This window comes from Vicugna pacos, chromosome 9 (genome assembly GCF_048564905.1).
Source record: "Vicugna pacos chromosome 9, VicPac4, whole genome shotgun sequence".
Classification (NCBI taxonomy): Eukaryota; Metazoa; Chordata; class Mammalia; order Artiodactyla; family Camelidae; genus Vicugna; species Vicugna pacos.
This window is the reverse complement of record NC_132995.1, coordinates 10,212,917-10,240,719: the sequence shown is the minus strand read 5'-3', so window position 1 is coordinate 10,240,719 and position 27,803 is coordinate 10,212,917. Positions and strand designations below refer to the sequence as shown.

At 59.3% G+C, this 27,803-nt stretch overlaps 2 protein-coding genes across 9 annotated transcripts; one reads left to right on the top strand and one right to left on the bottom strand.

Annotated features, from left to right (window-relative positions):
* Positions 1-2,582: 2,582 nt before the first annotated feature.
* ERFL (ETS repressor factor like) lies at positions 2,583-8,053 on the top strand. Its single transcript, XM_031681838.2, has 5 exons — positions 2,583-2,649; positions 5,582-5,816; positions 6,221-6,416; positions 6,541-6,658; positions 7,081-8,053. Exons 1-5 carry the CDS (start codon positions 2,583-2,585, stop codon positions 7,527-7,529), a joined length of 1,065 nt encoding a protein of 354 aa, XP_031537698.2. The 3' UTR covers positions 7,530-8,053.
* Positions 8,054-8,289: 236 nt separating this feature from the next.
* On the bottom strand, positions 8,290-27,294 carry ARHGEF1 (Rho guanine nucleotide exchange factor 1). 8 transcript variants are annotated; one of them, XM_072966964.1, is made up of 31 exons: positions 27,277-27,294; positions 26,998-27,087; positions 22,709-22,754; positions 22,540-22,623; positions 21,931-22,044; positions 19,894-19,992; positions 19,665-19,707; positions 19,206-19,452; positions 18,732-18,761; positions 18,357-18,456; positions 18,118-18,214; positions 18,003-18,038; positions 17,629-17,766; positions 16,404-16,509; positions 15,000-15,167; positions 14,573-14,718; positions 12,845-12,991; positions 12,426-12,508; positions 12,087-12,212; positions 11,877-11,991; positions 11,656-11,756; positions 11,440-11,517; positions 11,146-11,221; positions 10,891-11,058; positions 10,271-10,358; positions 10,063-10,149; positions 9,657-9,724; positions 9,484-9,570; positions 9,042-9,205; positions 8,855-8,957; positions 8,290-8,634 (listed from the first exon to the last, which is right to left on the bottom strand). In XM_072966964.1, the coding sequence occupies exons 3-30, from the start codon at positions 22,739-22,741 to the stop codon at positions 8,874-8,876; spliced, it is 2,913 nt and encodes a 970-aa protein (XP_072823065.1). In that variant the 5' UTR covers positions 22,742-22,754; positions 26,998-27,087; positions 27,277-27,294; the 3' UTR covers positions 8,290-8,634; positions 8,855-8,873. The 8 variants fall into 8 exon arrangements, with proteins under 8 accessions (XP_072823065.1, XP_072823064.1, XP_072823063.1 ...); XM_072966963.1 differs by lacking the exon at positions 27,277-27,294 and adding an exon at positions 27,203-27,220; XM_072966962.1 differs by lacking the exon at positions 27,277-27,294 and adding an exon at positions 27,180-27,197.
* Between the last annotated feature and the right edge of the window lie 509 nt (positions 27,295-27,803).

Sequence of the window (27,803 nt, the reverse complement as noted above, 5' to 3'; positions counted from 1 at the left end):
GGCCCTGCAGGCCCTGCTCCCTCCATCGGTCGGTCGATCAGCGATCAATGGGGCCAGGGGGGCGCCAGGGGCAGGGTGAGATCAAAGGGGCCCCAAGAGACTGATGCTGGGACGAAACAGAGATGCGGAGACGGGGAGAAAGAGACAGAGACAGAGATGAGGAGACAAGACAGACAGAGACTTGGATGTGGGGAGGAGAGACGCAGAGACCCAGAGACATAAAAGCGGAGTGGTGTGAAGACGCAGAGAGACGGAGAGATATGGGGGCCCAGAGACAGAGCCAGGGGGACCTAGAGATGTGGCGCTGCGACCCGGAGAGTCAGGGCAGATGCGCAGGGAAGGGGACAGAACAGGAGGGCTAGGGGCCCGGTCCTAGTGGGCCTGGCAGGACAGAGGCAGGGACAGAGACAGGAGGAGCGGCTGGCAGAGACCACGAGATGGCAGAGACGTGTGCGAGAGAGACGGCGGGGGGAGCGTGGGAGCAGGGCCCGGAGCGCCGATCCCACGGCTCCTCGTTATAACGTGTCCGGAGGAGGCGGCGGGGAGTTGAAAGCATCGGGAAGAGAAATCAAAACCAACACGGAAATGAGAGGGGCCGATAGGGGGTGGGGGGGCGGAGGCAGGAAGGAGGGGGGCCCAGAGAGGCAGACAGAGCCAGGGAGGTGGGAGAGGTGGACCTGGCGGGTGAGGTGCGGGGAGACAGGGTAGAAGGAGATAGGGAGAGAGGTGGGGAGACGGGAGGGAGAGGAAGAGACAGGCTGAGATGGGGCTGGGGTGGGGGCAGAGAGACAGAGAGTTAGAGAGAGAGGAAAAGAGACAGATGGTGCACAGAGAGACACCAAGAGAGGAAAGACCTGGGGAGACAGCAGAGAGAGACAGGAGAAGGGATGGGGCACAGGGAGAGACAGACCTGGAAAAGGGATGAAGGCGGGTGGGGAGGACAGAAATAGGAGGAGACTGAGTGATGGAGAGAGACGGGGCCACAGAGATGGGGGAAGAGACAGTCCAGGTTGAGGGGAGGCAAGGAAAGAGAGAGAAAAGAGACAGAAAAATGGAAAAGAGATAGTGGATGGAGGCAGAGAAGGGAAAAGAAAGGCAGATCAAGAGGGAGAGAGAGAAACAGAGAAAGTTGAAGAGATGGGGGAGGTGGGGGTGGGGTGGTTCCCAGCAAGGCCAGAGGGCTGGAGGGGAGCTCCTAGGAGAGTCCTCAGTGGACACTGGGCTGGGGGCTGGGGCAAGGGTGGCCGTGGGATACTGGACAAGTCTGGTCCGGTGTCCGAGGGAGGGGTGGGTTTATGGGGGAACACAGTGTCTGGGTTTCTGAGGCGTGTGGGACCATCAGCAAGCAGCGGGAGGAGTGAGAGGGATGGTGTGTTTCAGGCTGTGTCAAAGTGGGGTGGGTATCTGAGGGGTTGTGTCTAAAAAACGGGAGCCTGAGGAAAGTGCGCCCTCTCGGAGGTGGGGTCGGGAGGGGTGGAGTGAAGAAGGGCTGAAGTACCTAAGGGGTGGGCTGTCTGGGGTGGGTGTCTTGAGGATGGAGTCTGGGGTGGTGGGGTATCTGAGGGAGAGGGGCTGTCAGGTCGGGTTCTGAGAGACCGGGATGAGCAGGGGATGAAGCATCTTAGAATTAGGTATCTGAAGAGAGGGGTGTCTGAGGGAGTCGGGTTTGATGGAGGACTTGTCTGAGGGGGAGGCAGATCTAGGGGGAAAGGGTGTCTGGGGGAGGCAGATCTAGGGAAGGGGTGTCTGGAGGGGAGACAGATCTAGGCGGAAGGGGTGTCTGAGGGGGGCTGTCTTGGGGGAGGCAGGCCCAAGTGACTGGGGTCTGACGGGAGCCGCAGGTTTAAGGAGGGGCACCTGTGGGAGCATTCACGCGGGAGCGAGGGGCTGCTCTGCCGGGTGGGTGGGGCAGAGGGCAGGGCGGGCCGGGGCTGGGCCTGCCCCCTCCCAGCCCGACGGTCGGGCAGCGCCAGGCGGCCGGCTCTGGGCCAACAGATTAGAGCGCGGGGCGGCGTGGGAGCGGGACGAGCCACCCCGGGGGTCAGCCTGGTGGGGCGGGGGTCGGGGCGAGATTCGGGGTGGGCTAGACCTGGGGCAGCCACAGAGAGAGAGGGGGACCCCGAGATGCAGAGCCGGACCCGGAGAGGTCAAGCACGAGGCGAGGGATGGAGAGGCAGCGGCAGAGACAGTGCGGGGCGGGCGGGCGGTGAGAGCCAGCGCGTGTGAGTGAGTGAGTGAGTGGTGAGGAGCGAGGAGGGAGGCCGGGAGCCCGTGGTTAGTGATGGGGCACAGCGGAAGGGGAGGCTGCAGGGAAGACTGGCTGGGAGGGAAGGTGAGGGGACACGGGGCCAGGAGAGGAATGGGAAAAATGGGGACCAGTGGGCAGAGGGGTGCCTGCCTGCAGGAGGCGGCGGGTGGGGCGGGATGTGGCGGGTGACTGGCGGGCGGGGGCCTGGGTGGAAGGGGAAGCACCCCCTCCCCGCAGTGCCAGCTCCCGCTGACCCCTGTCTGTCTCTCCCGCTTGCTCTATCCCCTCCCCGTCTGTCTGTCTGTCCCGGCCTCTCTGCAGGGCTGGCTCCACCATGGACTGTAGCTGCGTCTCTGACCTTCTCTTCGCCCCGCCTGCCCTGCCTGCTCTCTGGACCCCTGGTAACTGGCCCGGACCTCCTCCCCACTTCCCCAGCCCTTGGGCCTTCCCAGCGAGCCGGCATCTCCTTTCTACATCTCTCACTCTCCTCCCTCCACCTCCCCTGGTCTTGGTCAGAACCGCCAGAATCTAGCCCCTTAATGCAAAACTTAGCTAAAAACTTCACAGCCAGATGTCCCTGCTACCTGCCTGCTGGGACATGAGGGCCTTTTGGAGGGCAGGTGAGGCATGGAGGTCGGAGAGGGACAAGGATCCAGGGGCCTGAGGACCTGGGGACTTGGCCGCGTACAGGGCAGTCTGTTTCCTCCCACCCGGGACCTGCTGGCAAAGAGGAGCAAAGACTGGAGACAGACAGGCACTGATGGAGCAGGGATGGGGAGGAGAAGGGGCACTAGGCCAGGCGCTGGTGGACAACTGGACAGACAGGATGACCCAGGCCAGGGGGATGTGGGCACATGGCCCAGCCAGCCGGAGCCTGGAAGAGAGGACGGCTTGCTTAAAAGTGGACGCCCAGAGCGGGGATGTGGACAGTAAGACTGGATGTGCATCTGAGTCCAAGTCACACACCCCATAAATGGGCTGTGTGTGTGTGTGCGTGCATGTGTGTGCGTGTGTGTGGAGGGGAGAGGGAGAGAGGAGACTGGGACTCGGTGCCAGGTTATTTGGGATCTCAGAGTGTGTCCATGTGTCATACTTCAGTATTTCTGGAGGAAGGGGTCACACTGGGAAAGTGTGCATCTGTCTGTCTTTGCTGAGCTGGTGTGCCTGCTTGTACATGCGTGTCTGAGGCTACCTGAGTGTCCCTGCACTGGGCGTGTATCTTTGGGACTCTGAGCGTGTCTGCATCTCAGGGCTGGGGGAGTGTCTGCCAGCTTGCCGCATGGGCTCCTGCTCCAGTGGCCGAAGAGCCTTGGACTGTTCTTTATGGGTCTTATGCTGTGTGGCACTCTGAGCCGAACGGATGGGACGGGCATTTCAGGCTGTGTGGGGGCACCCACCCAGGCCTCTGTGTTGGGGGTGTGTCTGTGTTTGGGGTGCATGGGGGTGGTTCCTGCCTCTGTGTGTCACTGAGTGTGGCTGAACGTTGGGGGCTGTGTGTGTGCGCGTGCACCAAGGTTGCGGGTCCTCCCTCTAGTTGTGTTTGTCTCAGCGTGTACAGCACATCTGAGGATGTGCACCTGAGCACAGGTGGAGTTTCCCGGCTGGGGCGTGTGTCTGTGTGTGTGTGGGCAGTTGTGTGTTGTCATCTTTGGGGTTGTGTGGGTGTGTCTGTGATACAGCTGCTTCCCTGCGGGGCTGTGTTCTGGGTGCAGAATGGGCCAGAGCTCGCATGTTGATTGAGCCCTGTCTTCTTAGGTGAGATCCAGTCTTCTTAGATTGCGATGGAGTCAAGAGAAAAATCCTTCCTTCAGGGCGGTAACTGCCTGGCCTTCTCCAGCCTCAGGCAGGGAGGCAGCAGCTCCCACTTTTAGACACCAGGGAGCCTGGATGGGACCTTGCTCCTCCTTGCCTCCCTTCCCTGAAATTCTAATCAGCCAGAGAGGGCAAGGAGCTGCCCAGGACCACACACCAAGACAAGGACCCATGTCCCAACTCAAGTTACCTCCCTCACCAACTGCCTTCCTTTTCTTGCCAGGCTCTCAGCTCTTTCTAGGCTAATTCTGCCTTCTCTTTTCATGCCTGGTTCTGGGGTCTCCGAGGAGGGGAAAGGGGACAAAGGATGTGGCACAAGAGAAGCGGGACCCAGGGCCTGAGGCCTTGAGGATGGGAGGTGAGATCTCAGGGTGGACCAGCCCCTCCATTTCCAACCGAGCTTCTGGGCGTTCAGACCCCAGGGTGCAGGACACCCATCTGAGTGTGACCTGCCTAGTGCTGAGTGAGCTGTGGGTGTGAGTTGGGTGACTGTGTGTGTGGGGGGTGTTGGGAGGCTTTTCTACTGTCATAGTGTCACCCGGGGTGGGCCTGTCAGGTTGACATGTGCGTCTTGATGCTGCACTCACCGCCTCCACCAGTTTTATTTGGGCCTTTGGAGTCCTGTGTGTCTCTCGTTGCAGTTGAGCTGTTAGTGGGTCCTAGTTCTGCGTGGCCTGAGGAGACGTGCCACTGTGTGTGTTGGGATGGGTGTGCGATGCTGCATATGTGGCATGTCTGCCTTGGTGGCACGTTGTGTGTGGTGTGTCGTGCCTCAGCAGGAGTGTGGCACTCTGGTGCAGCTGCATCCCCCGGTATAGCTAGCTGTCTCTAGAGGGTGAGTGTACGTCTGTGTGATCGGTTGTGTGCTGTGGGTGTCTGCAGACACGCTGCTTTCAGGCTGACGTGACATGGATGCAGGGAGGGGACACAGGGATGTGAAGGGCACAGAACTGTGCACACAGGCCCTGCCTGGATGTGCCAGGGTGAGGTCAGCTGGGGTGGGGGTGGGGTGGTGAACCTCAGGGACAGATGGAGCAGAGGGCAAGGGACAGGCAGGGGAGACAGCAGGAATCAGGGGCGTTTCAGGGTGCAGGAGAGACCAGAGATCCCTAGGGCAGAGCCTGGCTCAGGGGTGGCTGGGAGAATGTTGCGGAGGGGGTGCCCCTGCAAGCCGGCCCCTCCCAGTTCCTCCCTACAGTCAAGTATGCAGGAAACTGGCCCCTCCCACCCTCTGCCCCAGTTGTGCCAGGGTAGATAGGGGATCAGGCTGAAAGTGCCAACCCAGGGTCCCCCCAGCCACCAAGTTCTCTCCCTCCATTTGGAGAATCTGGGGACTAGACACCAAGTGGAATATGGAGAATAAGAATTGGGTCCCTAAATATGCCTGAGGCTGGGTGACTGCTCGCAGACCATGAGTCAGGGGGGTAGCTGGACGCCTCCTGGTTCCTGAGGCCAAGGAACACCCAGAGCCCTGGACTTGGCGCCCTGACCCGGGGCCGCGCCCCTGCCTCCTGTCCCCAGGGTTTGCCTTCCCGGATTGGGCCTACAAGCCGGAGTCGTCCCCTGGCTCGAGGCAGATACAGCTGTGGCACTTTATTCTGGAGCTGCTGCAGAAGGAGGAGTACCAGGGTGTCATCGCCTGGCAGGGAGACTACGGGGAGTTTGTCATCAAGGACCCGGACGAGGTGGCTCGGCTCTGGGGCATCCGCAAGTGCAAGCCCCACATGAATTACGACAAGCTGAGCCGGGCCCTGCGGTGAGGAGGGGTTAGAGGCCTGGACTCCCACCTTGCCCCTCTTCCCTCACTGTCCCTCTGGGCTCCTGCCCCTACTAGGGGCTTTCCCTCAATTTCCTGGGGTGGAATCCTGTTGGATCCCAGCACACAGGGCTCTGCACGTTTTTAGCTGCTGTAAGTACCTACTTGTGAGTGAAAGAAAGGCTTGAAGGAAGGACCAGAGCACAGGGCTTTGGAACCACACAGGCCAGAATCCCAGCCCCTGCCTCCTCCCTTCCTTGCCCTGTGATCTTGGCCAAGGGACTTCTGCGAGCCTCTGTTTCCCCAGATTGTGTTCTGTGCCCAGCACAGAGATGTGCTAGGGGCTTGGCCTTCACCTCCCTAGGTCTTGCCACTAGCACCCCCTGTTCTCCCTCTGCCCACAGCTACTACTACAACAAGCGGATTCTCCACAAGACCAAAGGGAAGAGGTTCACCTACAAGTTCAACTTCAGCAAAGTTGTGCTTGTCAATTACCCGTTGTTGGATGTGGCTGCAGCCACCACGGGCTCTCCACTCCTGCTGACCCCTGGTCCCTTTGGGGGAGCCCCTGGGCCAGATGCTCCTCCCCTCACCCCTGAGGTGAGTGAGGACACTTGGGTCCCAGAATGAGGTGTTTGGTGCCCCAACTCCCAGCGCCATGAAGCCCCCTGGAGAGGGGGCAGCCAGCCTGAGTAGCACCATTTTCCCTCACTTTCCTCTCCAGACCCTGCAGACCCTGTTCTCTGCCCCACGCCTAGGAGAGCTGGGGGCCCGTGCACCCCTGTTCACCCCCGAGACAGACAAACTGCGTCTGGACAGCCCTTTCCCGTTCCTGGGCTCTGGTAAGGGCTTGGGGTGCAGGGGTGCTTGTAGGGGTGTGGAGCACGCTGCATGTGTGTGAGGGAAGAGGACAGACACAGATGGGCAGGAGACAGGATGCGGGAAGGAGATGTAGGGCAAGGCTGTGTCTGTGTCTATGAGTGTTAAGAAACCAGAGAATGCGAGGTGAGGCAGTGAGCAGGGAAACTGGGTGGGGGGACAGGCCAGAAGGGCTTTTAGAGGCAATAAAGGAATAGAAAACGAGCGAGGAAGGTGGAGGAGATTGGGGGGGGGGACCATGTGACGTGGGGGAGATGCTGAGGGGGAGGGCAATGGGAGAACTGGGTAGAACGTGGCAGAGAGGTGGCCCCCTTTACTACTCCAAGGCAGGCAGCCCTGACAGTGGAATGGCTCAGTCTGACCCCCTTCCTGTGCCCCCTGCCAGGTGCCACCAGCTATTCCAAGCCCCCTGGCTTGCTGGGTCCTTTCGGCCGCGCTTTCCCAGAGCACCCTTGGAACTTTAGTCCATACCTCACCGGCCCCTTCCCCAAGCTGCCCCCACCTCTCTACCCCCCACACTTCTACCCCAACCCTCTGGCCAGTTCCCTGGGCCACCTGCCCTCCACAGGGGCAGGGGGAAGCCCTTCCACAGTGCCCTTACTGGCTGCGACTGGGGAGGGCCTGGGCCCCGAGCGCCCCTCAGGCCTGGCAGCGGCCCCTCGCCTGGCACTGCCGGGGGCTGGGGGTCCAGAGGCCACGCTGGGTGGGAAGGAGGACAGCGACTCAGAGCTGGAGATCACCGACGTCAGCGGCTGCAGCTCCGACAGTGAGGGCGATGAGGGCCTCCCCACGCCCCCCAAGGCCAAGGCGGGCAAAGGCGGGGTCGGCAGCTGAGCCAGCGTGGGGTGATGGATTCTGCCGAGGCGGGGACCAGGGTGGCCACCCGCGCAGCCTCTCCAATGTCCTGCCTGCCCTCAATGTCCTGCCTGAGACTGGGGACCAGCCCTCAGCTGCTCCTAGGCCCAGGCACATGGCTGCCCTAGTCTTTTTCCCCAACCCCAGACTGGGGGTCTCACCTCCCCCTCCTGAGGAGGGAGGGAACACAATGGCTTCCAGCCTCTCCCCAGGCTCCAGTTTGAGGGGGTCCCCGCCCGGCCCCACTCCCGAAGTGCAATACGGCGCCCAGCCTCTCCCTCAGCCCGCCCCTGTGCTGTGACTTGTGTGTTTGTGCGGCCGTGTCTCCCCTGTGCCGGCCCCAGTCCTGACGCCCCCACAACCCAGGCCCCCTGGGGACAGGGAGCTCAGAGCAATAACCCCGCCCCCAGCCCCCACCCAGGAGGGCCCCCCTCCCCATGACCCACACCAGCCACCTCCAGAGAGTTTACTACAAAAATAAAAGAATGAAAAGGAGCGTGAGACTTGGGTCGCCCAGAACCACAGGTGACCAAGGGGGCTTGGGGTGGGAGCTAGGAGAGGGTGTGTGGTGGAGCCTGAGGAGTCACTGCTGAAACCCAGGAATGAATGAATGAACTGGAGAAAGGTAGAGGGCACAGAGGTGACATGGTGGGGCAGACCCAGGAAGTAATGCCTGACCGTCGTGAAAGGTTCCAGATGCCACTCCAGGACCCTTGCCCCACCCTCACACACACAGACCTCTCCTTAGATAATATATATTAAAAAATAAACCTCCAATTCAGGGTATAAAAACAGAGCAAAGGCACTTGGGGGTGGGGAGTGGAGGGGTGGCCCCCCCAGGCAATACTGAGATGGCCCAGGAATGGTGATACCCCCCAGAAATGAAGCCCTGAGTCCCCCAAGCAGGAGGGAGAGAAGGCCGAGGCCAGTGGGAGGCTGGGGGGGCAGTGATCCCAGCTGGGCCCCCCAGGCATGGCCCCAGCAGCCCGGCTCCCTCTCTCTCCTCAGGCCCTTGGGGTTGGAGATGCTGCGGCAGCTGTGCAGTGGCGGGTGGCCCTCACGTCCTCTGCTTCTTGAGAAAGGCCTGGGGTGGGGGGTGTGCAGAAGAAGAGATGGAGATGGGGAGAGAGACGGAGAGAAACAGGGAGCAAGGGAAGGTGGGGAAAGAGCATAGAAATGGACAGAGAGAGATGGAGACAGGAGGCAGAGGGGGGAGAATCACAAAGACAAAGACAGAATCGGATGGGGCTGTGGTGTGGTGAGCTCCTGAGGTGCCCACTCATGTTCCCCAGTGCCCCACTCACCTGCCTGGGGCAAGGAGCCTCAGGTACAGCCAGGCTGGGGGACAGTGTTCTCTCCAAGCTGAGACAGGAGGAGTCTCAGGCGGCAAAACTCCTCCTCCACTTCCTGGTTGAGGGGCTGGTCATCAGTGAGAAGGGTCCCTCCACTGAGTCAGCCCTTTCCTTCCCCCACCGCCCCCAAGGCCACTACCTCCAGTTGTTTAATGGTCTCCTCCAGGCTGAGTAGCAACTCCCGAATGTCCTGGGTCTGTGCTGGGCTCAGGGGGCCGCCCCCTGGGACCCCATCCCCTTCGAGGGGAGGCCCTGCACCACTGTCTTCTTCCGAGAGAGACAGGAGCTGCTTCAGGGACAGCACTGGACAGGGGTAAGGGGACAGAGTCAGAGGCGGGACTCGGGCTGGGACTGGGGAGTCAGCCAGAGATGGGTGGGGGGTGAGGGGAGGGAAAGAGGCCAGGGGCCTGCGGGCAGGAGTGAACCTTCCATTAGCCAGACCTGCAGAAGGGGCTGGGGAACACGAAAGGGGGTGCTGAGGTGAGGCTGGGGTTGGGATCAGGGCAGGGCAGGAGGGCAGCAAGGATGGAGACAGATCCAGGGAGAGGCTGAATTAAAGGTCAAGGAAGCGGCTGAGCTACCTTTCTGAAGGGCCTTGGTGGCGAGCTGGCCCTCAGGGCCTGGTCTGCAGAAGGGCAGGAGGGCGTTGAAGATTCTCTCCATCCGGCCTGGGTTGGGGAGTGGGGAGGGAGCTCAGATCTGGCCGGGCTTCCTGTGGACACCCCGCTCCCACCCAGCGCCCCTCTAGGCTCACTGTCAGCTGGGGGCATCTCTCGGCCTCCGTTGCCGTTCTCGGAGCTGCTGAGCAGGGGTTCACGGATGCTGGGGGGAGCAAGTGCTGGGTGACCCCACGGCCCTGGCGGGCAGCAGGGACAGGGAGACAGAAAACTGGAGGTGGGGAGGCAGGAAGGTCCGGAGACAGAGACAGAGGTCGAGGCTGGGAGACAGGGAGACAGGGAGGCTTGGCCAGTGGAAGACAGAGAGGCCTGGGGAGGAGACAGACAGGCCGTGGTGGGGTCGGCGAACAAGCCCACACACTATACGTGCACACACACACAGATGCACACGCATTCACATGGAGACAAGGCTGAAGCTCAGGTTCTGGGGACACACAAGGAAGCCACCCCCGGCCCTCCGGTTCCCTCTCTGGCCCCCCTCACCTGCTAGGGCTGGGCCGGTGTTTGGGGCGGGAGGTGGGGGCAGGGACCTTCAGGGATCCAGCAGTCTCGGTGATGAGGGCACACCAGCTGGGAAGACAGACCAGCCCTTGGGCAGTCAGAGCTCCCAGACCCTGTGCCAGGACCTCCCAGCCCCACCCTGGGGCCTGGGCTTCCTCCACCCACTCTTACGACCCAGACCCCCCCTCACTTCTTCCGCTCCGACACGGACTGCGCCACCAGTTCATATATCTGGGCCTCCTGGTCCCAGGTGAAAATGACATAGAAGGCTTTGTGATCTGCAGGGGAAGGGAGAGGCGGGGCTCAGAGCCAGGGTCACCCCAATGTGTGCCTTCCCTGAGCTTGGGCTAGAGGCTGGGGGAGCTCCCCACAAGGGTGGCACCCTCAGGGCTCTGAGCACCCAATTCACCCCTCCTATGCCCCCTCTGGAGCCCTCTCTCATTTAATCAGGAAACGAGTCATCAGTCTGGCTCTACCTACAAAACCCCAGGAGCTGCTCCCACCACTGGGGCCCTTCACTGGGCTCCTGGCTCCCACCAACCCCCTAAAACTCCCAAGAGGCAGCCAGGATGATTTTACAAAATACCAGTTAGAACTGGCTGCTCCTCTGTGCAAAAACCTGGGGCAGTTTCCCACTTTTCTTAATAAAATCCACCATCCAGCCTGGCGCCCCAGCTTGGCCAGCCCAGGGCCTCCCTCTCACAGTCTCGGCCTCAGGCTGCCAGGCCTTCCCTCTGCCAGGATGTGCGCGCCTGGCTCTTTAGGGGGTTCCTTCCCTACTCTGGGGGACAGCCGCGCCCGGGCCCTCACCGGTGGCCACCTCGCGGGTCATGGCGGAGGTGAGCCGCAGCACCGGCCGCAGCATGGTCTTGCCATCGGGCGTGGGCGTCAGCGTCCGGCTGTGCGACTTGAGCAGCAGCCGCTCATCCTGGCGCTGGAGCAGCAGCAGCAGGTCGTCCAACAGCAGCACGTGGACCTCTGTTGGGGGTGGCCAGGCTTGTGCTCAGCAGCCCCACAACCCCGACACCCCGCCCTGCATCCCCCACTCACTGTCCTGGTGCTCACCTACAGCCTTGTCCTTTGTCACCCGCCACGTCAGCGGGCCCTCGTGGACCAACTTCTTCTTGGTGATGTCCAGGTTCTGGAGGCAGAAAGGAGTGACAGTTGGCGAAGGCGAGGGCAGGGCAGGGGAGGGGGGGCCGACCATGGGGCCAGGAGTAGCTGCCCGGCTGGGAATGAGAAGAGGGTCAGAACTGAGGGGGCCCCTCTTGCTTCCTGCGTGTATTATCAGAGAAGCCCCAGGGCCAGGGAGGGTGGAGGGAAGGGGAGAGGAGGGGAGGGGGTAGGGTGGGGGTACACCTTGAACTCGTTCAGCATGGGGTCGGTGCTCTGCCGCAGATGGGACAAATCCAGGCGCCTCTGATAATCCTTGAGCCGCTGGGACAGGGAAGGGGGTGTCACAGGGACAAGCCAAGGGCTAGGGTGGACCCACAGTGACCCTGAGGGGGGCAAGCCGGGGGCCAGCTGGCCCTTGCCCAGGCACACCCCACTTCCCAGGGCCCCACCCAGGCTCACCAGCAGGTCCTCCATCTCTCGCACGGCTTGGTTGACGTGGTGCAGGATTTCCCGGCAGCGCTCAGCCGCCAGCTCCACTCTCTCTCGTTCAGCTGGCTCTTCTGCAGACAAGGAGGAGGCCAGCCCTGGTGAACCCCAACCTTGGAAGCTCCCAGTCCTGCAGCCAAGGTTAGAGACAGGAGAGCTGGGAGCCAGAAGGGTGGGGTGGAGCCAGCTGCTACCTGTGTTCTGCCCGATGCTCTGCAGGAGCAGCGGGTACTTGGTCAGACGCTGCATCTCCGTGGGGATCATGTCCTTCAGCTGCAGGCGGCGGCACCTCGGGCGGCTCTCGGCCTCCTGCAGGGGTGGCAGTGCTAGGGCTGGCCTTGGGGACCAAACGCCGCCCCCAGCCCATCTGCCCCCAGACCCTGGGGCCCAGACCCCCGCCTCACCTGCACAAAGGCACAGAACCGAGGATCCCTGCGCTGTTTGACTTTGAGCTGTTCTAAGGCAAATGACTGGCGGCTGCAGAAGCGGGAGGAGATTTTCTGGAACCAGGAGCCTTCGGCACCATCAAACTACAGCAAGATTCAGGCCAGGGAGGGTGTCTCAGGTGGGATTGGGAGGAGTAGGGCCTCGCACGGATGGCAGCCTAGATAGGAGGACAGGGCTAGGGACCCAGACCCTCGGGCCGTGGAGTGGGGCAGGGTGAGGCTTGAGACCTGTCCTCCTGGGGCCTGGATTCCGTGGGGGTGGGCGGGGATGGGGGAGGCTGGGTTGGGCGACCTCACCTGGGCCAGCAGCACATCTCCGATCTCCTCAATGAGACAGCCGCTCTCCTGCCTCCGCTTCATCAAGCGATCGAGGAACAGGGCTGTGGGGAGCAGAGAGGAAAGGGGGTGCTCTGTCAGGACCCGCAAGATTGTATGCAGAGCTGGTCAGGAGCTGGGGGGTGGTCAGGCTGCAGCTGGGCATGTCTGATCCTTGGGGGTGAGCCTGGCCGCCCCCTCCCCCCACCACATGCTTGTTGATGATGTGCCCCTGTAAGTGGAGCTCTGGGGTTCTGGGGGGGGTTCCCAGTACTAGAACAGAGGCTGCCCGTTGTCATAGGTGAGCAAGGAGACCGTGCTAAGCTCCAGGGTAGTTGCTGAGGCTGCCAAGGAGGGAGCCGGCAGTGGGGCACATAGTAGGGCCACAGTCCTGCACTCACAATGCACCTCGATGAGTTCGTCGAGGCTGGGGAAGATGTTCTGTAGCTCATCCAGGGGGAAGAAGCCCGCGCCCACCATGGGCTGGTAGAAGAGGTCGTGGAGCACCCGGAGCATGCGCACGTGGGCCGCCTCCGTCACCAGCAGCTCTGCAGGGCCACCAGGCAGGAGGCATGGTTGGGGAGCATGCAAGCTATGGGGGGACAGTCTCAGAGGCAGGCTGGGGGATGAGGAGGAGGGGACAGGACACTGGGTGGAGTCACTTGCCCCTGAAATCGCCACTGAGAATTCCTTCACCCACAGCCTTTCTGCTTTGGCCATGGCAGCCACCGAGGGTGACCACTGGTCCCAATTTGCCCTGTACCACGGGTTTCCCAGGACATGGGATCCTCAATGCTGAACCCGGGGAAGTTCCAGGCAAACCCAGACGAGTTGGTCACCTCAGTGCCTGCGGCACATGTTTTGTATCTAATCATCCAAGTTTCTCAGGTCAGTTTCTGGGGCACGGATCCCAGATCATCAATGCACAGGGTGATGGCCTTGGATCCAGGGGCCCCCAGAGGGTGCATGCCTGAGTTCCCAGGGGCCCCAGAAGTCCCTGGAGACTAAATGTCTGATTTTGTGTGTTACACATGCATGTTTTTTCTGCTGAGAGAAACTGCTATGCTGTCTGACGTGGTAGTCACTAGCTACACACAGCTCGCCAAATTTTGCTTAATTAAAATAAAACAGAATGCAAAATTCAGTTCTCAGTTATATCCACCACACTTTAAGTGCTCAACAGCCATTGGCTGGTGGTTACTGTGCTGGAAAGCACAATAGTGCGTATTACCATCATTCCAGACAGATCATATCCTCAGAAGGATATGGCCCCCAAGTTCTGAATGAGAACCCTTCCTACTATTAAGTAATCTGTAAACTAACTTCCAGCTGAGCTCCCAAAAGTCCTCTACATTTGCCAAGCCCCACTCTATACATGCACAATTTGAAATCACAGCAAAGAATCACGGCGAAAACGAGACTCCCACTGTCTCTCTGCCCCGAAGTGAAGCACCACTAATATATTGATTATCTTTTCAAACTTTTCCCTGTGGGAATCTTTTTCTCCCCTGAGCGCTCAAGATCATAGTAATAATAGGGGTCACATTCAAATGCTCTCACCCTGTGTCCACCACTATGACAGTGCTCACCAACCGTCTTATCTTCTGCTTCAGGAGTCTTTTTTTTTAAAGAAGTGACATTTATTTAAAACAAATTTTTTTGTTGTTTTGCTTTTTTTGGGGGGGGGAGATAATAATTAAGTTTATTTATTTATTTATTTAATGGAGGTACTGGGGATCGAACCCAGGACCTCGTGCATGCTAAGCATGTGCTCCACCACTGAGCAATACCCTCCCCCACTTCGGGAGTCTTTTGAAGTAGAACTAACACTGTCCATGTTTCACAAATAAGGAAACAAAGGCTTAATGCTAGAAATACAGTTTTATAGCCCGTTTCTGGCTCTTAACACCAGCTCTGGCCTGGGCTACAAAGAATTCTTTGGAAACGTCATTTCAATTGCTGCATCCCTGTTCCATGGAGGCTTCTAGAATTTACTTAACAAATAGTCCTCTGTGGTAAGAGACAGGCTGCCTTCAAGCTCAGCCTGTTGTAAACAACACTGAGGTGGACATCTCCCTGCATGTGCGCTGTGTCCTCGGCCGCAGTGGGTTGGAAGGGGTGGCACTCACCACTGATGACCTCTTGCCGCTTCACCTGGCTCTTGGGCAGGCTGTGCAGAGTGCCTGGGGGGACGAGCTCCCGCCAGCCAGGGGGTTCTTCTGGCTCCAGCTCGAGTCCCGACCGTCCCGGCTCCCCCTCATCTCCAGGCTCAGGGCTGTGGGACAGAGGTCTTTTTAGGGTCCTGGCTCAGGAGGTCCCAGGGAGGAGCCTTTGACTCCTTCGTGTCCAACCCCATCCCCCAGGGTGGCCCATGCTGCAGACCAGCCCCCAAATCTCTGGAAAGAAACCTCTTACCCCTCTCCTGTGACCACTGTAGGCCCTCAATGACCTCAGCATCTGATACCCAGTTCTCTGTAATTCTGGCAACAACCCCCACCCCAGCCTCCCTGACTCTCCACGCTGCCTCACAGTGGATGGGGGGGAGGAGTGACGTACGTGGCTCGTCGGGCAGGGCCAAGCACGGCCGTAGCGGAGCTGGGGTCCATGTCCACGTCGCTCCGGGAGCGGCCCCCACCCCGGCCCTTAGCCCCGAGGCTGCCCCGGGAAGGCCGGCGGCGGTCACTCACCCGCAGGCTCTCCGAGCGCCCCAGACGCCCCGACAGCCTGGACCCCGAGGCCAAGGACAGAGTCAGGCAGAGGCCAGGACAGAGACAAGGAGATACCAAGACAGGGACAGAGATGGGGAGAGACCAGGACAGAGACAGATGGGGAGAGACCAGGACAGGGACAGACAGGGAAGGACCAAGGACAGAGACAGAGATGGAGGGGAGAGACCAGGACTAGGACAGATGGGGAGAGACCAGGACAGAGACAGAGACAGGGAGAGACCGGGACAGAGATCAAACATGCAACAGAAGAGAGGAGAGAGTCAGAAGGAGCAGTGGGACTTCGGGCGTTGGGGCAGTGGGGGGTGGTAAGGAGGGATACTGAAATTGGTGGGGGAGGGGAAGGGAACCCAGTATGGAGCACAAGACTGACCCCTCCCTTCCCTGAGGCAGGAGGATAGGGGCAGAGCCAGGAGGTGAGGGAGGGAAGGGGGATTTCAATACTTAGCTCTTCGGCTGGGAGGGTGATGTCCCCACCCACCCCTCACAGGGGTGAAGGGGAGGGGGTGGCCCATGGGGAGAGGGGAGGGGCTGGGAGAAATGGGGGAGGGGCTAGCCCTCCCCCAACCCAGGGCCCAGGCACCCACCTCTTCCACCTTCTGGGGAGAGAGGGGCATAGGGTCAGAGGTTGACCCAGATGGAACCCGACTCACCTCCCCCACCCACCAAAGGGTCCCCAAAGCAGCAGCACAAAGACAGGCAGGGGGCAGAGCCTGCCCCCCAACTGTGAGGGGGACAGGGCCCCCGGGGGCATGGAGCACAAAGGGGTTGGGGGTCGAGGGAAGGGGCACCAGGTGGCAGGAGCGAGGCAGCTGGGCTGGAGGCTTAGAAGAGAAGGGGAAAGGGATGGAAAAGTGCAGGAGAGGGAAGGGGGCCAGGAGGAGATGGAGGGGTGGAGAGGGGGTGGGGGGTGAGGGGAGAGGAGCATCAAAGGGAGAGGAAGGGGGAGGAAAGGAGAAAGAGGGAGGAAGTAGAGAAGAGAAAAAAAATCAGTGAAAAAGGAAGGAGAAGAGGAAGCGAAGGAAAAAGAGAGGAAGAAAGGAAAGGGGAGATGAGAAAAGACAAAGTAGAAGAAAAAGGGGAAAGACAGAAAGAGAGAGGAGCAGGGCAGAGTGGAGATGGCTCGGGGATAGGCAGGTGCAAATGGCAGTGCAACGCCCCCCACGCACCCTCCCCGCACCCAGATAAGCATGATCCTCCACCCAGCCCCTCCCCTGCACCCAACCCTGGGCACCTCTCTGTGTCAGCACCCTCCTCGGTGCTCTCAGGGGGTGCCAGGGTCTCCAGGCTGGCCGGGCCCTGCGGGGGCGGGTCCCCCACCTCTGGGAGGGCATCTACACCTGTAGGGGCAGCAAGGGGGCAGGGAGAGCAAGGCTGGTTGGAAGACTCCTGCCACAGTGAGCTCCACACCATGGGGACCTTAGTTCCTCTGCTGCAGAATCTGGGTTGGGGGCTAAAGCCAGCCAGTGCCTGGCGGACACCAAGTGGCTGCTCTGTACCTCAGTAGGGGATGGATGGATGGAATGACCTCTGAGAACACAGCTATGGTAGGCTGGGGCACGGTGGGTGAAGATGCCTCAAAACTAGGTATCAACTGTATAATCTGGGTGGAGACTGGATGCTATGCCCTTCGTGCCTCCACATCTGCTCACTCTCCCAACCCTCAACCCAGACTTGTAGGAAGAGAATGTACCCCATTTAGAGATGAGGAGACTGAGGCTCAGAGGGGACCATATTCCTCGTTCTGCCCACATAGATTAGAGCATCTCTCTGGAGCCCACTGGCCTCAACTTTAATAACACTGACCCTTCCCACAGCTTTTCTAGACCTCCCCAGTGAGCTAAGTACCTCCCAGCAATTATCTCCTGTCATCCTGCAAGCAACCCCAAGGCAGGTACTATCATTTTCTCCATTTAACAGACAAGAACAATGAAGCCCAGAGAGGTGGGAAGGGTTTGCTCAGGATCACAGAGCGGTAAGTGGTGGGGCAGAGATTCACCCCTGGCAGCTGACCCCGGAGTCCACTCTCTTAACCGCTAAAATCCTCCCCAAGCCTCTCTGAGGCTCAGAGAGGAGAGTGACTTCCAAGCTCTAACCCAAGGAAAGTGCAGAGCCAGGATGTGAACCCAGGCCTGGCCAGGTAACTATCTGAGATCCAGCAGGCTGAGGGCCACACAAGGATTGAGGCATGAAGCTCACGAGGGCAGCAGGGCTCACTAAGTGGCTGACTGGCAACAGAGAGGGTTCTGGGAAATGAACCCTGTGGGGTTCAGCTGTGGGGGCTGATGGGAAATGTAGTTCAAAGAGGTGGGGAAACACGTCACTAGGATAGAGGTCAGAGCCTGGCAGGAAAGCTGTGAAAAGGGTAAACTGAGGGAAGGGGGTGGTTATTCCAGGAGCAGGGAGGGGCATGCAGAGGACTAAGGAGTGGTTTTGCTGGTGGCCCAGGAAACTCTCACCTGGTTCCCGGTCAGGGCTGTCCCCAGGCAGAGGGTGAAGAGAAACTCCGGGGGTGTCCTGCCCAGATGCTCCGATATTCCGATCCCGGGAGGGCACCCCCAGGCCCCCCTTCCGTTCTGTAAGGCCTGGCTTCTCAGCTGGGAAGACATTGAGGGAAAAAGAGAGAAATAAGAGTCTGGAGACTCTAATGCACAACAACCCGGGGATCCAAGATGCTGGCTCTGCCTCGTCTTCCCCTTCACCCAGGACACCCCTCCTCCGCTCTCAGACCCAGGAGTCCCAGCTGCCAGTCCGTCCTCCCTCAGACTCAATTGGTCCTCCTCCCTCCCCTCTTAGGTCCTCAGGATGGATGCTCTGGCTTCAGGACCATTACCATCAGCCTCGGCTTTGAGGTGTCGAAAATCCGGGGCTGAAAAGAGAGGTGGGACCATGAGGTGGGGGTGGCATGCATCGGGAAGTCGGGGCAGGGCTGAAGCCAGGCACCTCACCCTGGGGCTCTCCCCGGTTCCAGCGGGCGGCATCCAGGAAGCTGCTCAGTCCTTTTTTGGTCTTGGTGGGCTCATCTGACCGCCGGTTCCCAATCACCTGTGGAAGGTAGGGGGAGGTGGGGCTGGACATTTCTGAGACGCCAACAAAGAGGAATTAGACCCCAGGGTTGCAGAGTCTCGAGTCTCCCCAGAGGGTCTCTAGGGAGGAAAGGGCCAGGTTTGGGCGCTTGGGGAAGCACCTTTTTCCGGAAGAAATTCCTCCCCGACTTTTTGTCCCCACTCTTAGTCCGCACTCCAAGGTGGCGCATGTACAGGCTGATGGCGTTGACCACAGCGGCACTGCAGGGAGGGGATGGTGAGGACCTCGAAGTGCAGACGTGCACAGTCGTGCACGCTCTAATGGACACAGGTACACTGCCGCCTTCACAGATTCCCCTCTGCTAACTTCCCACCCCAGCCCCACAACCACTTCCTGCCGAGCATCTCTGAGGAAAGGGGAGAGAGAGGGTTCTAAAGGACAGAGCCAAGGATGTGGCTCAACCCCTAGGCCCCCAGCCCCTCCTCCCTCGGGTTCAGGAGCCTAAACTCCCTCCCAGCCTCTCGGTTTCCATCACCTCTTTTCCTCATCGCCAGATATGGTGTGTCTGTAAGAAGAGAGAAGTTTGTGACAAGTTTGCTAAGCCTGGGGTCCTAGTCCACCCAGCACCAATGTCCGGATTGCTGTCCCCTTCAAAGCTGGGACAGGGAGACGGGAGAGGCAGACACGGGACTGCCGAAGCAGCTGGGAAAGCCAATCACGGGAGGATAGACTCGCATCTGGGCTGATGGGAGTTGCAAGAACAGGATCCAAACCTCAGGCCTGAACCAGATGATGACAAGACCCGGAAACTAGGAGGGACCCCAGAGGTGGGAAGGGAAGACGCGAAACCAGATGGACTAAAACGCTGGGGCTAGGGCCCAGAAGTCAGGGGAAGAACCTAAACACTAGGAAATGAACCGGAAATGGCAGAGGACAGCCCGGAAATGGAACGGAAGGGAAGCAGACAGCAGAGGGGGTTCCTTGCTGGGGAGGGGCCAGCCCCGCTCACTGCATCTCCTCCAGGTGGGTCAGCTGCCGCTCAGCCAGGTGCCGCTCCCTGGCCTCGAAGCTCGCTCGGTCTCGCCCAACCCAGGCCCCCAGCTGGCCCAGCTCCTGCTCCCAGGGTGTCATGCCCATGAGCTTCTTGGAGCGGAAGTCCTCCAGCTGCTGGCTGACAATTGGCTGCTGTTTCTGCACCACCTCATGCACGAACTGTCGCTGGACGTCCTCAGGGAGGAGGTCAGGCCGTGTGCGGTCTGCAGGGACAGGGGCTGGGGATGGGGGCCAGTTCCTTGGGCTCCGAGTCCCTTCCAACCCTTGGACTCTGACAACCACACCTCCTTGGCTGCCGTGGCCACAAGGAAGGAAGGAAGGAATCTCTGCTGTCCAGGGAGCAGGAGGATGTGGCCTCCCTCTCTGGGGCTCTTGGCCCCTGCTAGAGACTGCTCCCTCATCCCGAAGTCCTTACCAAGTTCAAAGGCCACAATGGGAGGGATCGGCACCCGAAGAATCTGTTCAGGAGAGAGAATGGAGTGAGGGGAGGACTCAGCAGCAAAGGGAGCAGTGATGGGGTCAATGGGATGGCAGCCCAGGTCCTGGACAATGCTCTGAGGGGAGGGAGCCGTGGAGAGAGGAGCAGGGTGGCTGTCCAGGGCTAAGAGGAGGGGATACTGGGCCCCCTGGAAGGTGTCTCTCACCGCAGTCTTATCCAGGAAGCTGTGGTAGAAATCTGTGAAGGCCTTCTTGGCCTCCTTGGGACTCAGTGGGCTGAGCATGTCCGCGTGCAGGCAGCAGAGCTGGGGGAGACAGAGCGTGACAGCCCTCCCTCCCACCCCACCTGAACCACAGTGCCCCTTGGAAAGCCTTGGGGCGCACACTGTCTGGGAAGTGCTCCCTGATGCCCACCATCCCCACACCAGGCCCTCGCCTGCCTCTCTCACAGCTTCCTGGGGCCACCACAGCAGCTAATTTTCTCTCCTGTGAAATGGTTCTCTGTGGTCCGTCTCCTCCCTGATGCTGCTGCTACCACCACCATCAGCTACACTCACGAGTGCTGGGTGCAGACCTGATGCTGTCCAAACCCTCTATATGCATTAACCTGTTTGACCAGGGGGAGGACTATCATTATCCCATTTTACAGATGAGAAAACAGCTTGCTCAAGGTCACATGGCTAGTAAGCAGCAAAGCTGGGACTGGATCTGAGGCAGCCTGTCTGCTGTTCTCCACTGCCTGGCAAGTCCATGAGTTACTTGAAGGTTAGTGTTGGGGGATAGGGTGGGAGGTTCTGATTCATCTGTATCCTAGACAAGGCCCAGTGCACAGCGGGGCTGGGTACATACACAGATGGACAAGTGGGACTCACTCACTCATTCATCAAGCGTTCCCTGAGGCTGCCTGTGCAGCAGCCCTGTGCTAGGTGACGCTGGCAATGCTGTGGGGCCTCCAACCTGTCCTGGCTTCTGGGGGCTCTCTTCAGGTAAGAGACATGGTCTCAGTGTGCTAAAGACTTGCCCCTGTCACCTATGCTCGCCCCTTCCCCACCCCCCATAAAGCAAACCTCCAAGAGAGGCCAACAGGAAACAGCTCAGGGGACCACAACTATCTCCCTGCCGCTTCCCCAGCCAATGAGGTGACAGCAGCATGAGGACCAATCTCAAAATACCAAAGGTCATCTGGGTCACCTCAGCCAAACCCCTGGCCCTTGCCAGGCCTCAGTTTCCACATTCCACAAGAGATACAGCAGTCAGCACAACCCCTGGGCTAAGTTCCAGGAGCTAGAGTTCTAGAACCCTCAGGCTCAGCACGGGGACCCGCCCACCCAGAGGGTCAGAGCCTCCAGCACCAGGGGAGGTGGCAGCCACCTTTCTGGAAAGAAGGCAATTTTCTCCTGATTTGCTGCCAGTTTCTGAAGCTTTGATGCCAGTCGATGCACCCTTCTCTCTGGGTCCCCAGGCGTCCCTCCCTGCCACTGCCATCAGTCTCCTTGTTTTCTGGAGGGATCTGCTATGCGTTTCCAGTACAACACAGTACCGTGGAATAACCCCAGCTCCCAGCCTGCGCTGAGCTGCACTGGGTCTTCTTGGGATGGGACCCTGGTCCACGGAGCCCCCTCCAGCCAGCACTGTGGCTTCTTGCTCCCTAAGTCACCTGCTGGGTTCTCTAGACTCTGTAGGGGTTTTCCAGATGGCATGGCTCCACATCCATACACCTTTGGTATTTTCTGCCTGATACAAGGCTTCCAGATCATCTATTACATTCTCTCTGCCTCATGGGCAGCTTGTAGTGGTTTTCTTACTTCTGGACCAGAGCCTGCTGTGCCACCCGGAACTGAGAAGGCTAACGGCTCTCTCCCAACCATCAGCCCCGAAGGACTGACTGGTGGCACCTGCTGAGGCTGTGCGGAGAATCTGATTTCAAGAGACTGTGGGAAAGGGCGCTGTCACTGATGGGTGATACTGCCACGGGCCCGGAAGGGGGCGGGGGCATGGTTTCCGCCAGGCTGCTGGATTCTTCGTGGCTCTGCACGACCCTGCCTGTTCCCACTGAATGCTGAGATTTAGCCCGGGCACCTGCAACACTGTCTTGCTCACATGACTGGCTTCCTGGCTCTCAAGCTGTGTGTTCTAGATCTGTCTTCCAGACCCTCCCGGCTCATTCTCACTGGTCTAACTCACTGAACACTGCAGCCTGTCCCAGCCCCCTCCACCCTGTGCCTACCCAGCCCTGCCCTCACCAAGGGTGCTGGCTCGAACTGCATGGCCACGTGCTGCAGGAGGGCCATGAGGTGGGCCGGGCGCCGTTTCACCTGCTCCAGGCTCTGGAACTGGTTGTTTTGCTCCTCTGGGTTCTGGGGGCGGGGATGAGAGTGAGACAGCGGGGAGCAGAGGAAGGTCTTTGGGACAGACCCTCTCTCTTTCCTGGCACATCCCAATGGATCCAAGCTGGGAGGTGGGGATGCTGACGGTGTCTCTGCCATGACAGTGGCAGTCAGGGGCGGGAAAATGGACGAGACTTCATGTTATAATGGTGAGTGATGAGGACAGAAATCAGGAGAGATGGAACGGGGATCTGTGCTGCAGTTGTGGGGGCAGAAATAAAAGCTGGGGTTAGAGTAAATAGGTGAGAGTCTGTACTGTGATGGGAGGCCTTGAGGATGGGGTTGGGGGATGAGGAAGTAGGTACCAGGAAGATTAAAGAAAAGAGAGATGGGCAGTGAGAGGAGGCAGAGACAGCATCTGAGGATGGAGAACAGGACAGAAGGCCTGAAGGGACACGGAGGATGGACTTTAGGGCTGGGGCCCCTGGGACAGAAAGAAGCTTTTCCATCCCACCTCCCTCTCACCGTCTTCAGCTCGTTTTCAAAATCCTCATCCTCAGCCCCGATGATGCTGACGGGCACCAGGCCAGGCCGGGGGGGCCCCGGGGCCTGTGGAAGGGGAGGGATGGCTTCAACCCAGGGTGTTCCCCACCTCACAGCCCCCAAGTCCCGTCACCCCCCCCCCTCCACTCACCGCCCCTCGGGCGACAGCGTCTTCTGCTTCCATGGGCTCTGCCGGGCTGGGGGAAGAGGAGGGGCCGTGGTTAGAGGTGGGGAGGAGGCGCCGAGGGCGGTTACTCACAGATTCCTGGCCCAGGTGCGAAGGTGAGTAAACAGCCTCCCCCCCATCCTGGCCTCCACAGCTCAATGGGGCCTCTGTGTGGCGACAAAGAGCCCTTCAGAGGCCAGCCAGGGCGGGGAGCCCAAGGACAGGGGGCCTTGTGGTGGTGGTGGGAAGCTGGAGGCTAGGAGCCTGGGTCCCTGAGAGCTGTGGCCATGAGAGCCTGCAATTTTGGGTCCCGAATGGAGGAGGGGGCTGGGTGCGGGTCCTGGAGAGGCAGGGCCTGGAGGCAAGCAGAGTTGGGAAGGTTAATGGGGAGACAGGAGGGAGATAACTGGGGTGTGGGGGGCTCTCCTCTGACCTGTGACAGGCTTGGGGCAGGATGTTGCCTCTGAACCCACCAGCCCCGCTTCCTGTGACAGGAAATCACAACGGCAAACCCCCCAACCCCCAACTCTCTCCACATAAGAAAACAAAGCTCTGAACCTTCCTCCCTCAGGGACCTGACATCTTTCTGCCTTCCAGTCCCAGAAAATATGGGGTGGTCCTCAGACCGCTCATCCCCAAGGTGCAACTATCTCCCTCTCCCTACGTCCACCTGTCCGTCCGTCTGTCTGCCAACTTGCCTTTCCCCAGCCAGCTCTCCCTGGCTGTCTCTCCCTTGAGTTTGCCTCATGTATTTGCCTTTTTTCCCCATTTCTTCATTTTCTCTCTCCTTCACACCTGTCTCCTTTTCCCCACCGTCTCTGTCTTTGCGTCCCCTCCCACCTCCCTCCCCAGCCTCCCCCCTCGGCCACTACACCCCACTTCTGCTTCTGTTGCTCCATCTCCCCCCTCTGTCTCTGCCTCTGTCTCCCCACATCTGGGTCCTGCCACCACCGTCCCCGCACCTGTCCGAGTCGCTGTCTCATGTGCTGTCTCTCCTCTCTCTCTCTCATCTCTCGCTGTCTCTCCCATCTCGTCTCCCTCAGAGTCTCCACTTCTCCCTGCGTCTTCCCACCGACATCTTCTGTGTCCTTAATTAGTCTGACTAACGCCACTCGAGCCCGTGTCAGGCGGGAAGGAGCTGTGGAAACAGGGGTGGGGTGAACCAGTGGGGGGGGGGTTCTCCCCACAGCCCAAAGCTATTTATAACTCCAGTTGCTGAAGACCCACCCTTCTCCCTCTTCCGCAGGCCTCCTCCCTAGCACTCAATAAATGGCAGCCGTGATTCTGATTACAATCATTAAACAGTGATGCTTTCTGGAGTGTCCAAATACCATCCTATGGGTTCACCCAAGCAGGCCTCATTTTTATCCTTTTTCACTAAGTGTATCTGTTCAACACCCACGCTTGGGTAATTTAAGATTTGAGCATTGTTAAATGTTCACATAAATAAATTTGCAAACCAAGGCGGAAAAATAATCGTAATTATTTATTATGAGAGCTGAACTTTCACAGCACTTGCAGTACTGCTCTAAGTGCGTCTCAAGGAGTAACTCCCTGAACCCTCATCACCATAGGCACCTTGTGCTATTAGTACTCCCATCTGAGATGGAAAACCTTCACCAGGCCACCAGCTGCAACTTCTGGGCTGGAAAGCATGACCATGGACACGGGGTGGGGGGGCAGGTCCCTGCTCATCACACTCAGGGGTGGAAAAGTTCGACACAGGCAGGGGAGATTTCAAAGGGGCAAAGGAGAGGATACATGTTATCTGAGCAAACGCTTAGGTGCCAGGCAGGCCACGGATCATGCACTTGATATGTTGTCATCTCCTTTATCCCTCGTCACAATGATACGAAATAACAGCTAACACTTAATGTGTACTTAGTGCCATTAAGTCCACGCCAGGCACAGCATTACTGCTTGCTAGGTATTGCTCACTTAATCCTCTCAGTGACCCCATGAAGTCAGTCTTCTTATTACTATTATCCCCATTTTACAGAGAAGGAAACTGAGGCACAGCTCATAAGAGACAGAGCCAGGATTCAGATCCTAGCAGTCTGGCTCCAGAGTTTATACATTTAACTCCTAGAATGTGCTGCCTCAGAGCATGGGGAATCCCCACTCCAATCTTAGAAAACTGAAATCTGAACCAAAGGTGAGACACATCAGGTCTCTTCACAGTGTCTGGGAGTCAGGGGTATGCAAGCCCTGTGGCCTGGGCAGAAGTGCAAATTGGACTTGGCTGCTCCACAGAGGCCTAGGCTCAGAGATTTTGGGGGTGGGGCTGGGGACGTTTGCTACTTAGAAGATGGGGGTGAGAGGGTCCCACAAAAGCTATGGAATTATAGGTTGAAGCGGTCAGATGGATCTATAGGCAACTGACAAGGCTAGGGATCCAGCAGAGGGGGTGTTGTATGCATGGGGCTGTAGGGATGAGGGCAGGTATATAAGGTCCTTAGGGATCGGGGTCCTAGAGCAGAGCAGGCACCTGTGAGGGACTACACAGGCACCTGGGTTCTGTGCGGGGCTCAGGGTCTGTAAGATATTGAGTAGATGACCTTGGTCTCCAAGAACCTCTGGGTGTTTTAAAGAACCTAAAACAGTAGTTAAAATGAGTCCATAAGAGGTCCTTTGAATGCATAAGATCCCAGATTCTATCTGACACATGGTGGGTCTACAAGGATCCTGGGGATTCCATAGGGAAAATAGCTAGTTTATGGGACTTTGGGAGATTTAAAAGGGGATCAGAATTCTATAGGGAGTGTGGGGGTCCCCGAGGTCCAGGATCTGCAGGGCCCTGGATGACAGGGGATGCTATCGATCTATGGGAACCCCTCGTCCGTAAGGAGCTGGATTTCCATGAGGAGGGGGGCTAGCAGGAACCTGGAGGGTCTGTAGAACTTTGTAATCTACATGGAACGTGGAGGGTCTACAGGAGCCCCAGATCATGTAGGACGTGGCGGGTGTACACGGGCCCCAAATCCTACAGGGGACGTGGCAGTGTGCACGGTCAGGGATGCTGGGGCGGACGTGCGGAGCCAGGGCCTGACGCCCGCCGGGGGCCGCGTCCCTCACCTGCTCCGGGTCGGAGAAGCACCGCAGCCTCTAGAACCGAAGCCTCCGCGCGCCGGCTCTGTGCACCCCCACCCCCGCCTCCGAGTCGCTCTAGCCGCCCCACAGGCCACCTTTGCGTCCAGCTCCACTGCTCCCTCTAGCCGCTCTAGCCCAGCTCCTGCCAAGTTCTTGCCCAGGAAACTCTACTCCTCCTGCCGGCCGCTCTAGCTCTCCACTGAGCCACACTGGCCAGATAGGGCCGCTCTGGCCTGCCTTGGAGGGCTGGCGTTTCCGTATCTCGACTGCCCCCATCACTCTCCTGGGCCCCGCCCCCTAGCCCCCGCCCCCAGGCAGGAGATGGGGATGGTCCCAGCTCCCTGACCCGGGTTCAATCTGAGATCTACGAGTCGCCCCTAGACTGGGCTCCCTGCCCTAATCTAGCCACCCTAATTTGGGACCACTTGAATTCCCAACGCTCGTACATTAATTCTCCTCGCACTGACCCCCACCCCCGCACACTTTCCGCTGGGGCTGCAAAACAAATATCCTCGGTTTGACAACACCTTACCATCTGACATGTAGTGGAACCTGGAAAAAGTAATTACGTCCCCCCGGACCTCAGTCTTCCCATCTGTACAATGGGGAAAGATCTGTTCTGTTCCCCACAACTCATCCCCCAGAATATAATTCATGGCCTAGAAAAGGACTTTTCCAAAAAACGCTTTCAAATGCGCTCTGCAACTTTCAGCTTCACAACGGCCTATGGCGCTGTTATTGTCGTTTTTCTTTTTGGGTGGCTCTAAAGCATGCAAAGTTAGAGGATGGCGCTTAGCGGAAAGCACCTGTGAGTTCAAATTCCAGCTCCTCTAGGTCTCACGATGTGTGTGCCCTGGGACGAGTTGGTTTTACTCCCTGGGCCTCAATTTCCCCACCCGTACAGTGGGAGTGATCATCCGTCCTCCGCCGGATAGTTGGGAGGCCTTGATCCCCAGTTCACAGCCCTCATCTCACCTATTGGGCACTCGGCAAATATTAGTTCTCCTCTCTTTGTCCCCTTTGACAGATGTGAAAACTGAGGCCCAGGGAGGGGCGGCTGCTGGCTCAGCGGGGCCGGGAGGAGGCCCCTCCACTGCGGGCAGCACCCAGCCCCCTCCCTCCTCCTCGCCACTTCCCGTTCCAGCCCAGGGGAGGGAGGCCGGGCGGGGCCGGGGACGGTGTACCTGATGTCCGCGCGGGGACGTGACCGGCGGGGCGCCCGAGGTCGGGCTCGGCGATCCCGGGCCCGGTGTCCCGGCTCCCGCTTCCTGGCTCTGGCGGGGCAGGAAGTTGGGGCGTTTTTCCGGAGGCCCCCGCCCCGCCGCCCCTCCCCGCTTCCTGCCCGCGCCCCGCGCCCGCCCGGCACCTCCGCTTCCTTCCCCTTCTCACCGCCCTCGTGGCCCCTCCTTTCCCCGCTCCGCCCGGGACCCGCGGGCATCCGCCCCGCCCCGACCCCGCCCGACCTCTCCCGGCTTTGTCCGTCTGTCCGCCGGCGGGACGCGGGCTCCAGGTTTCTCACGTCGGCCTGACGTGGGCCGACACCTCCCTGGCGAGGCTAGGGGCCCTGCGTCCGCCTCAGTCTGCGCAGCAACCTCCTCTGTTTTCGGTCTCTGTGTGTTTCTTGGTCTTCCTCTCTTCTTTGCCTGTGTGTGTGTGTTTCTGTCGGTGTCCCTCTCTGTCTCTGTCTCTCCCTTTCTCCGTTGGAGTCTTTCCCTCCCATTTATCTCTCCTCTCTGTCACTTTCTCCCTCAGAGCCTTCTCTCCCCATCTCTTGGATCTGGATCTTTCTGCATCGCCATTAGTCATTTCCCCAACTCCTCTGTTTTCCCTAGAGTCTCAGGGGTCAGCCTCGCCATGTCTGTTTTTCTGTGTATCCTTTTTTCCTTTCTCTTCCTCCTGTCTCTTGCCGATGCCCAGCCCCCTCACTGTCCTTCAGTTCACTTACTCTGTCTCCATCACTGTCTCTGTCTCAGTTTCCCCTCTCTATCTC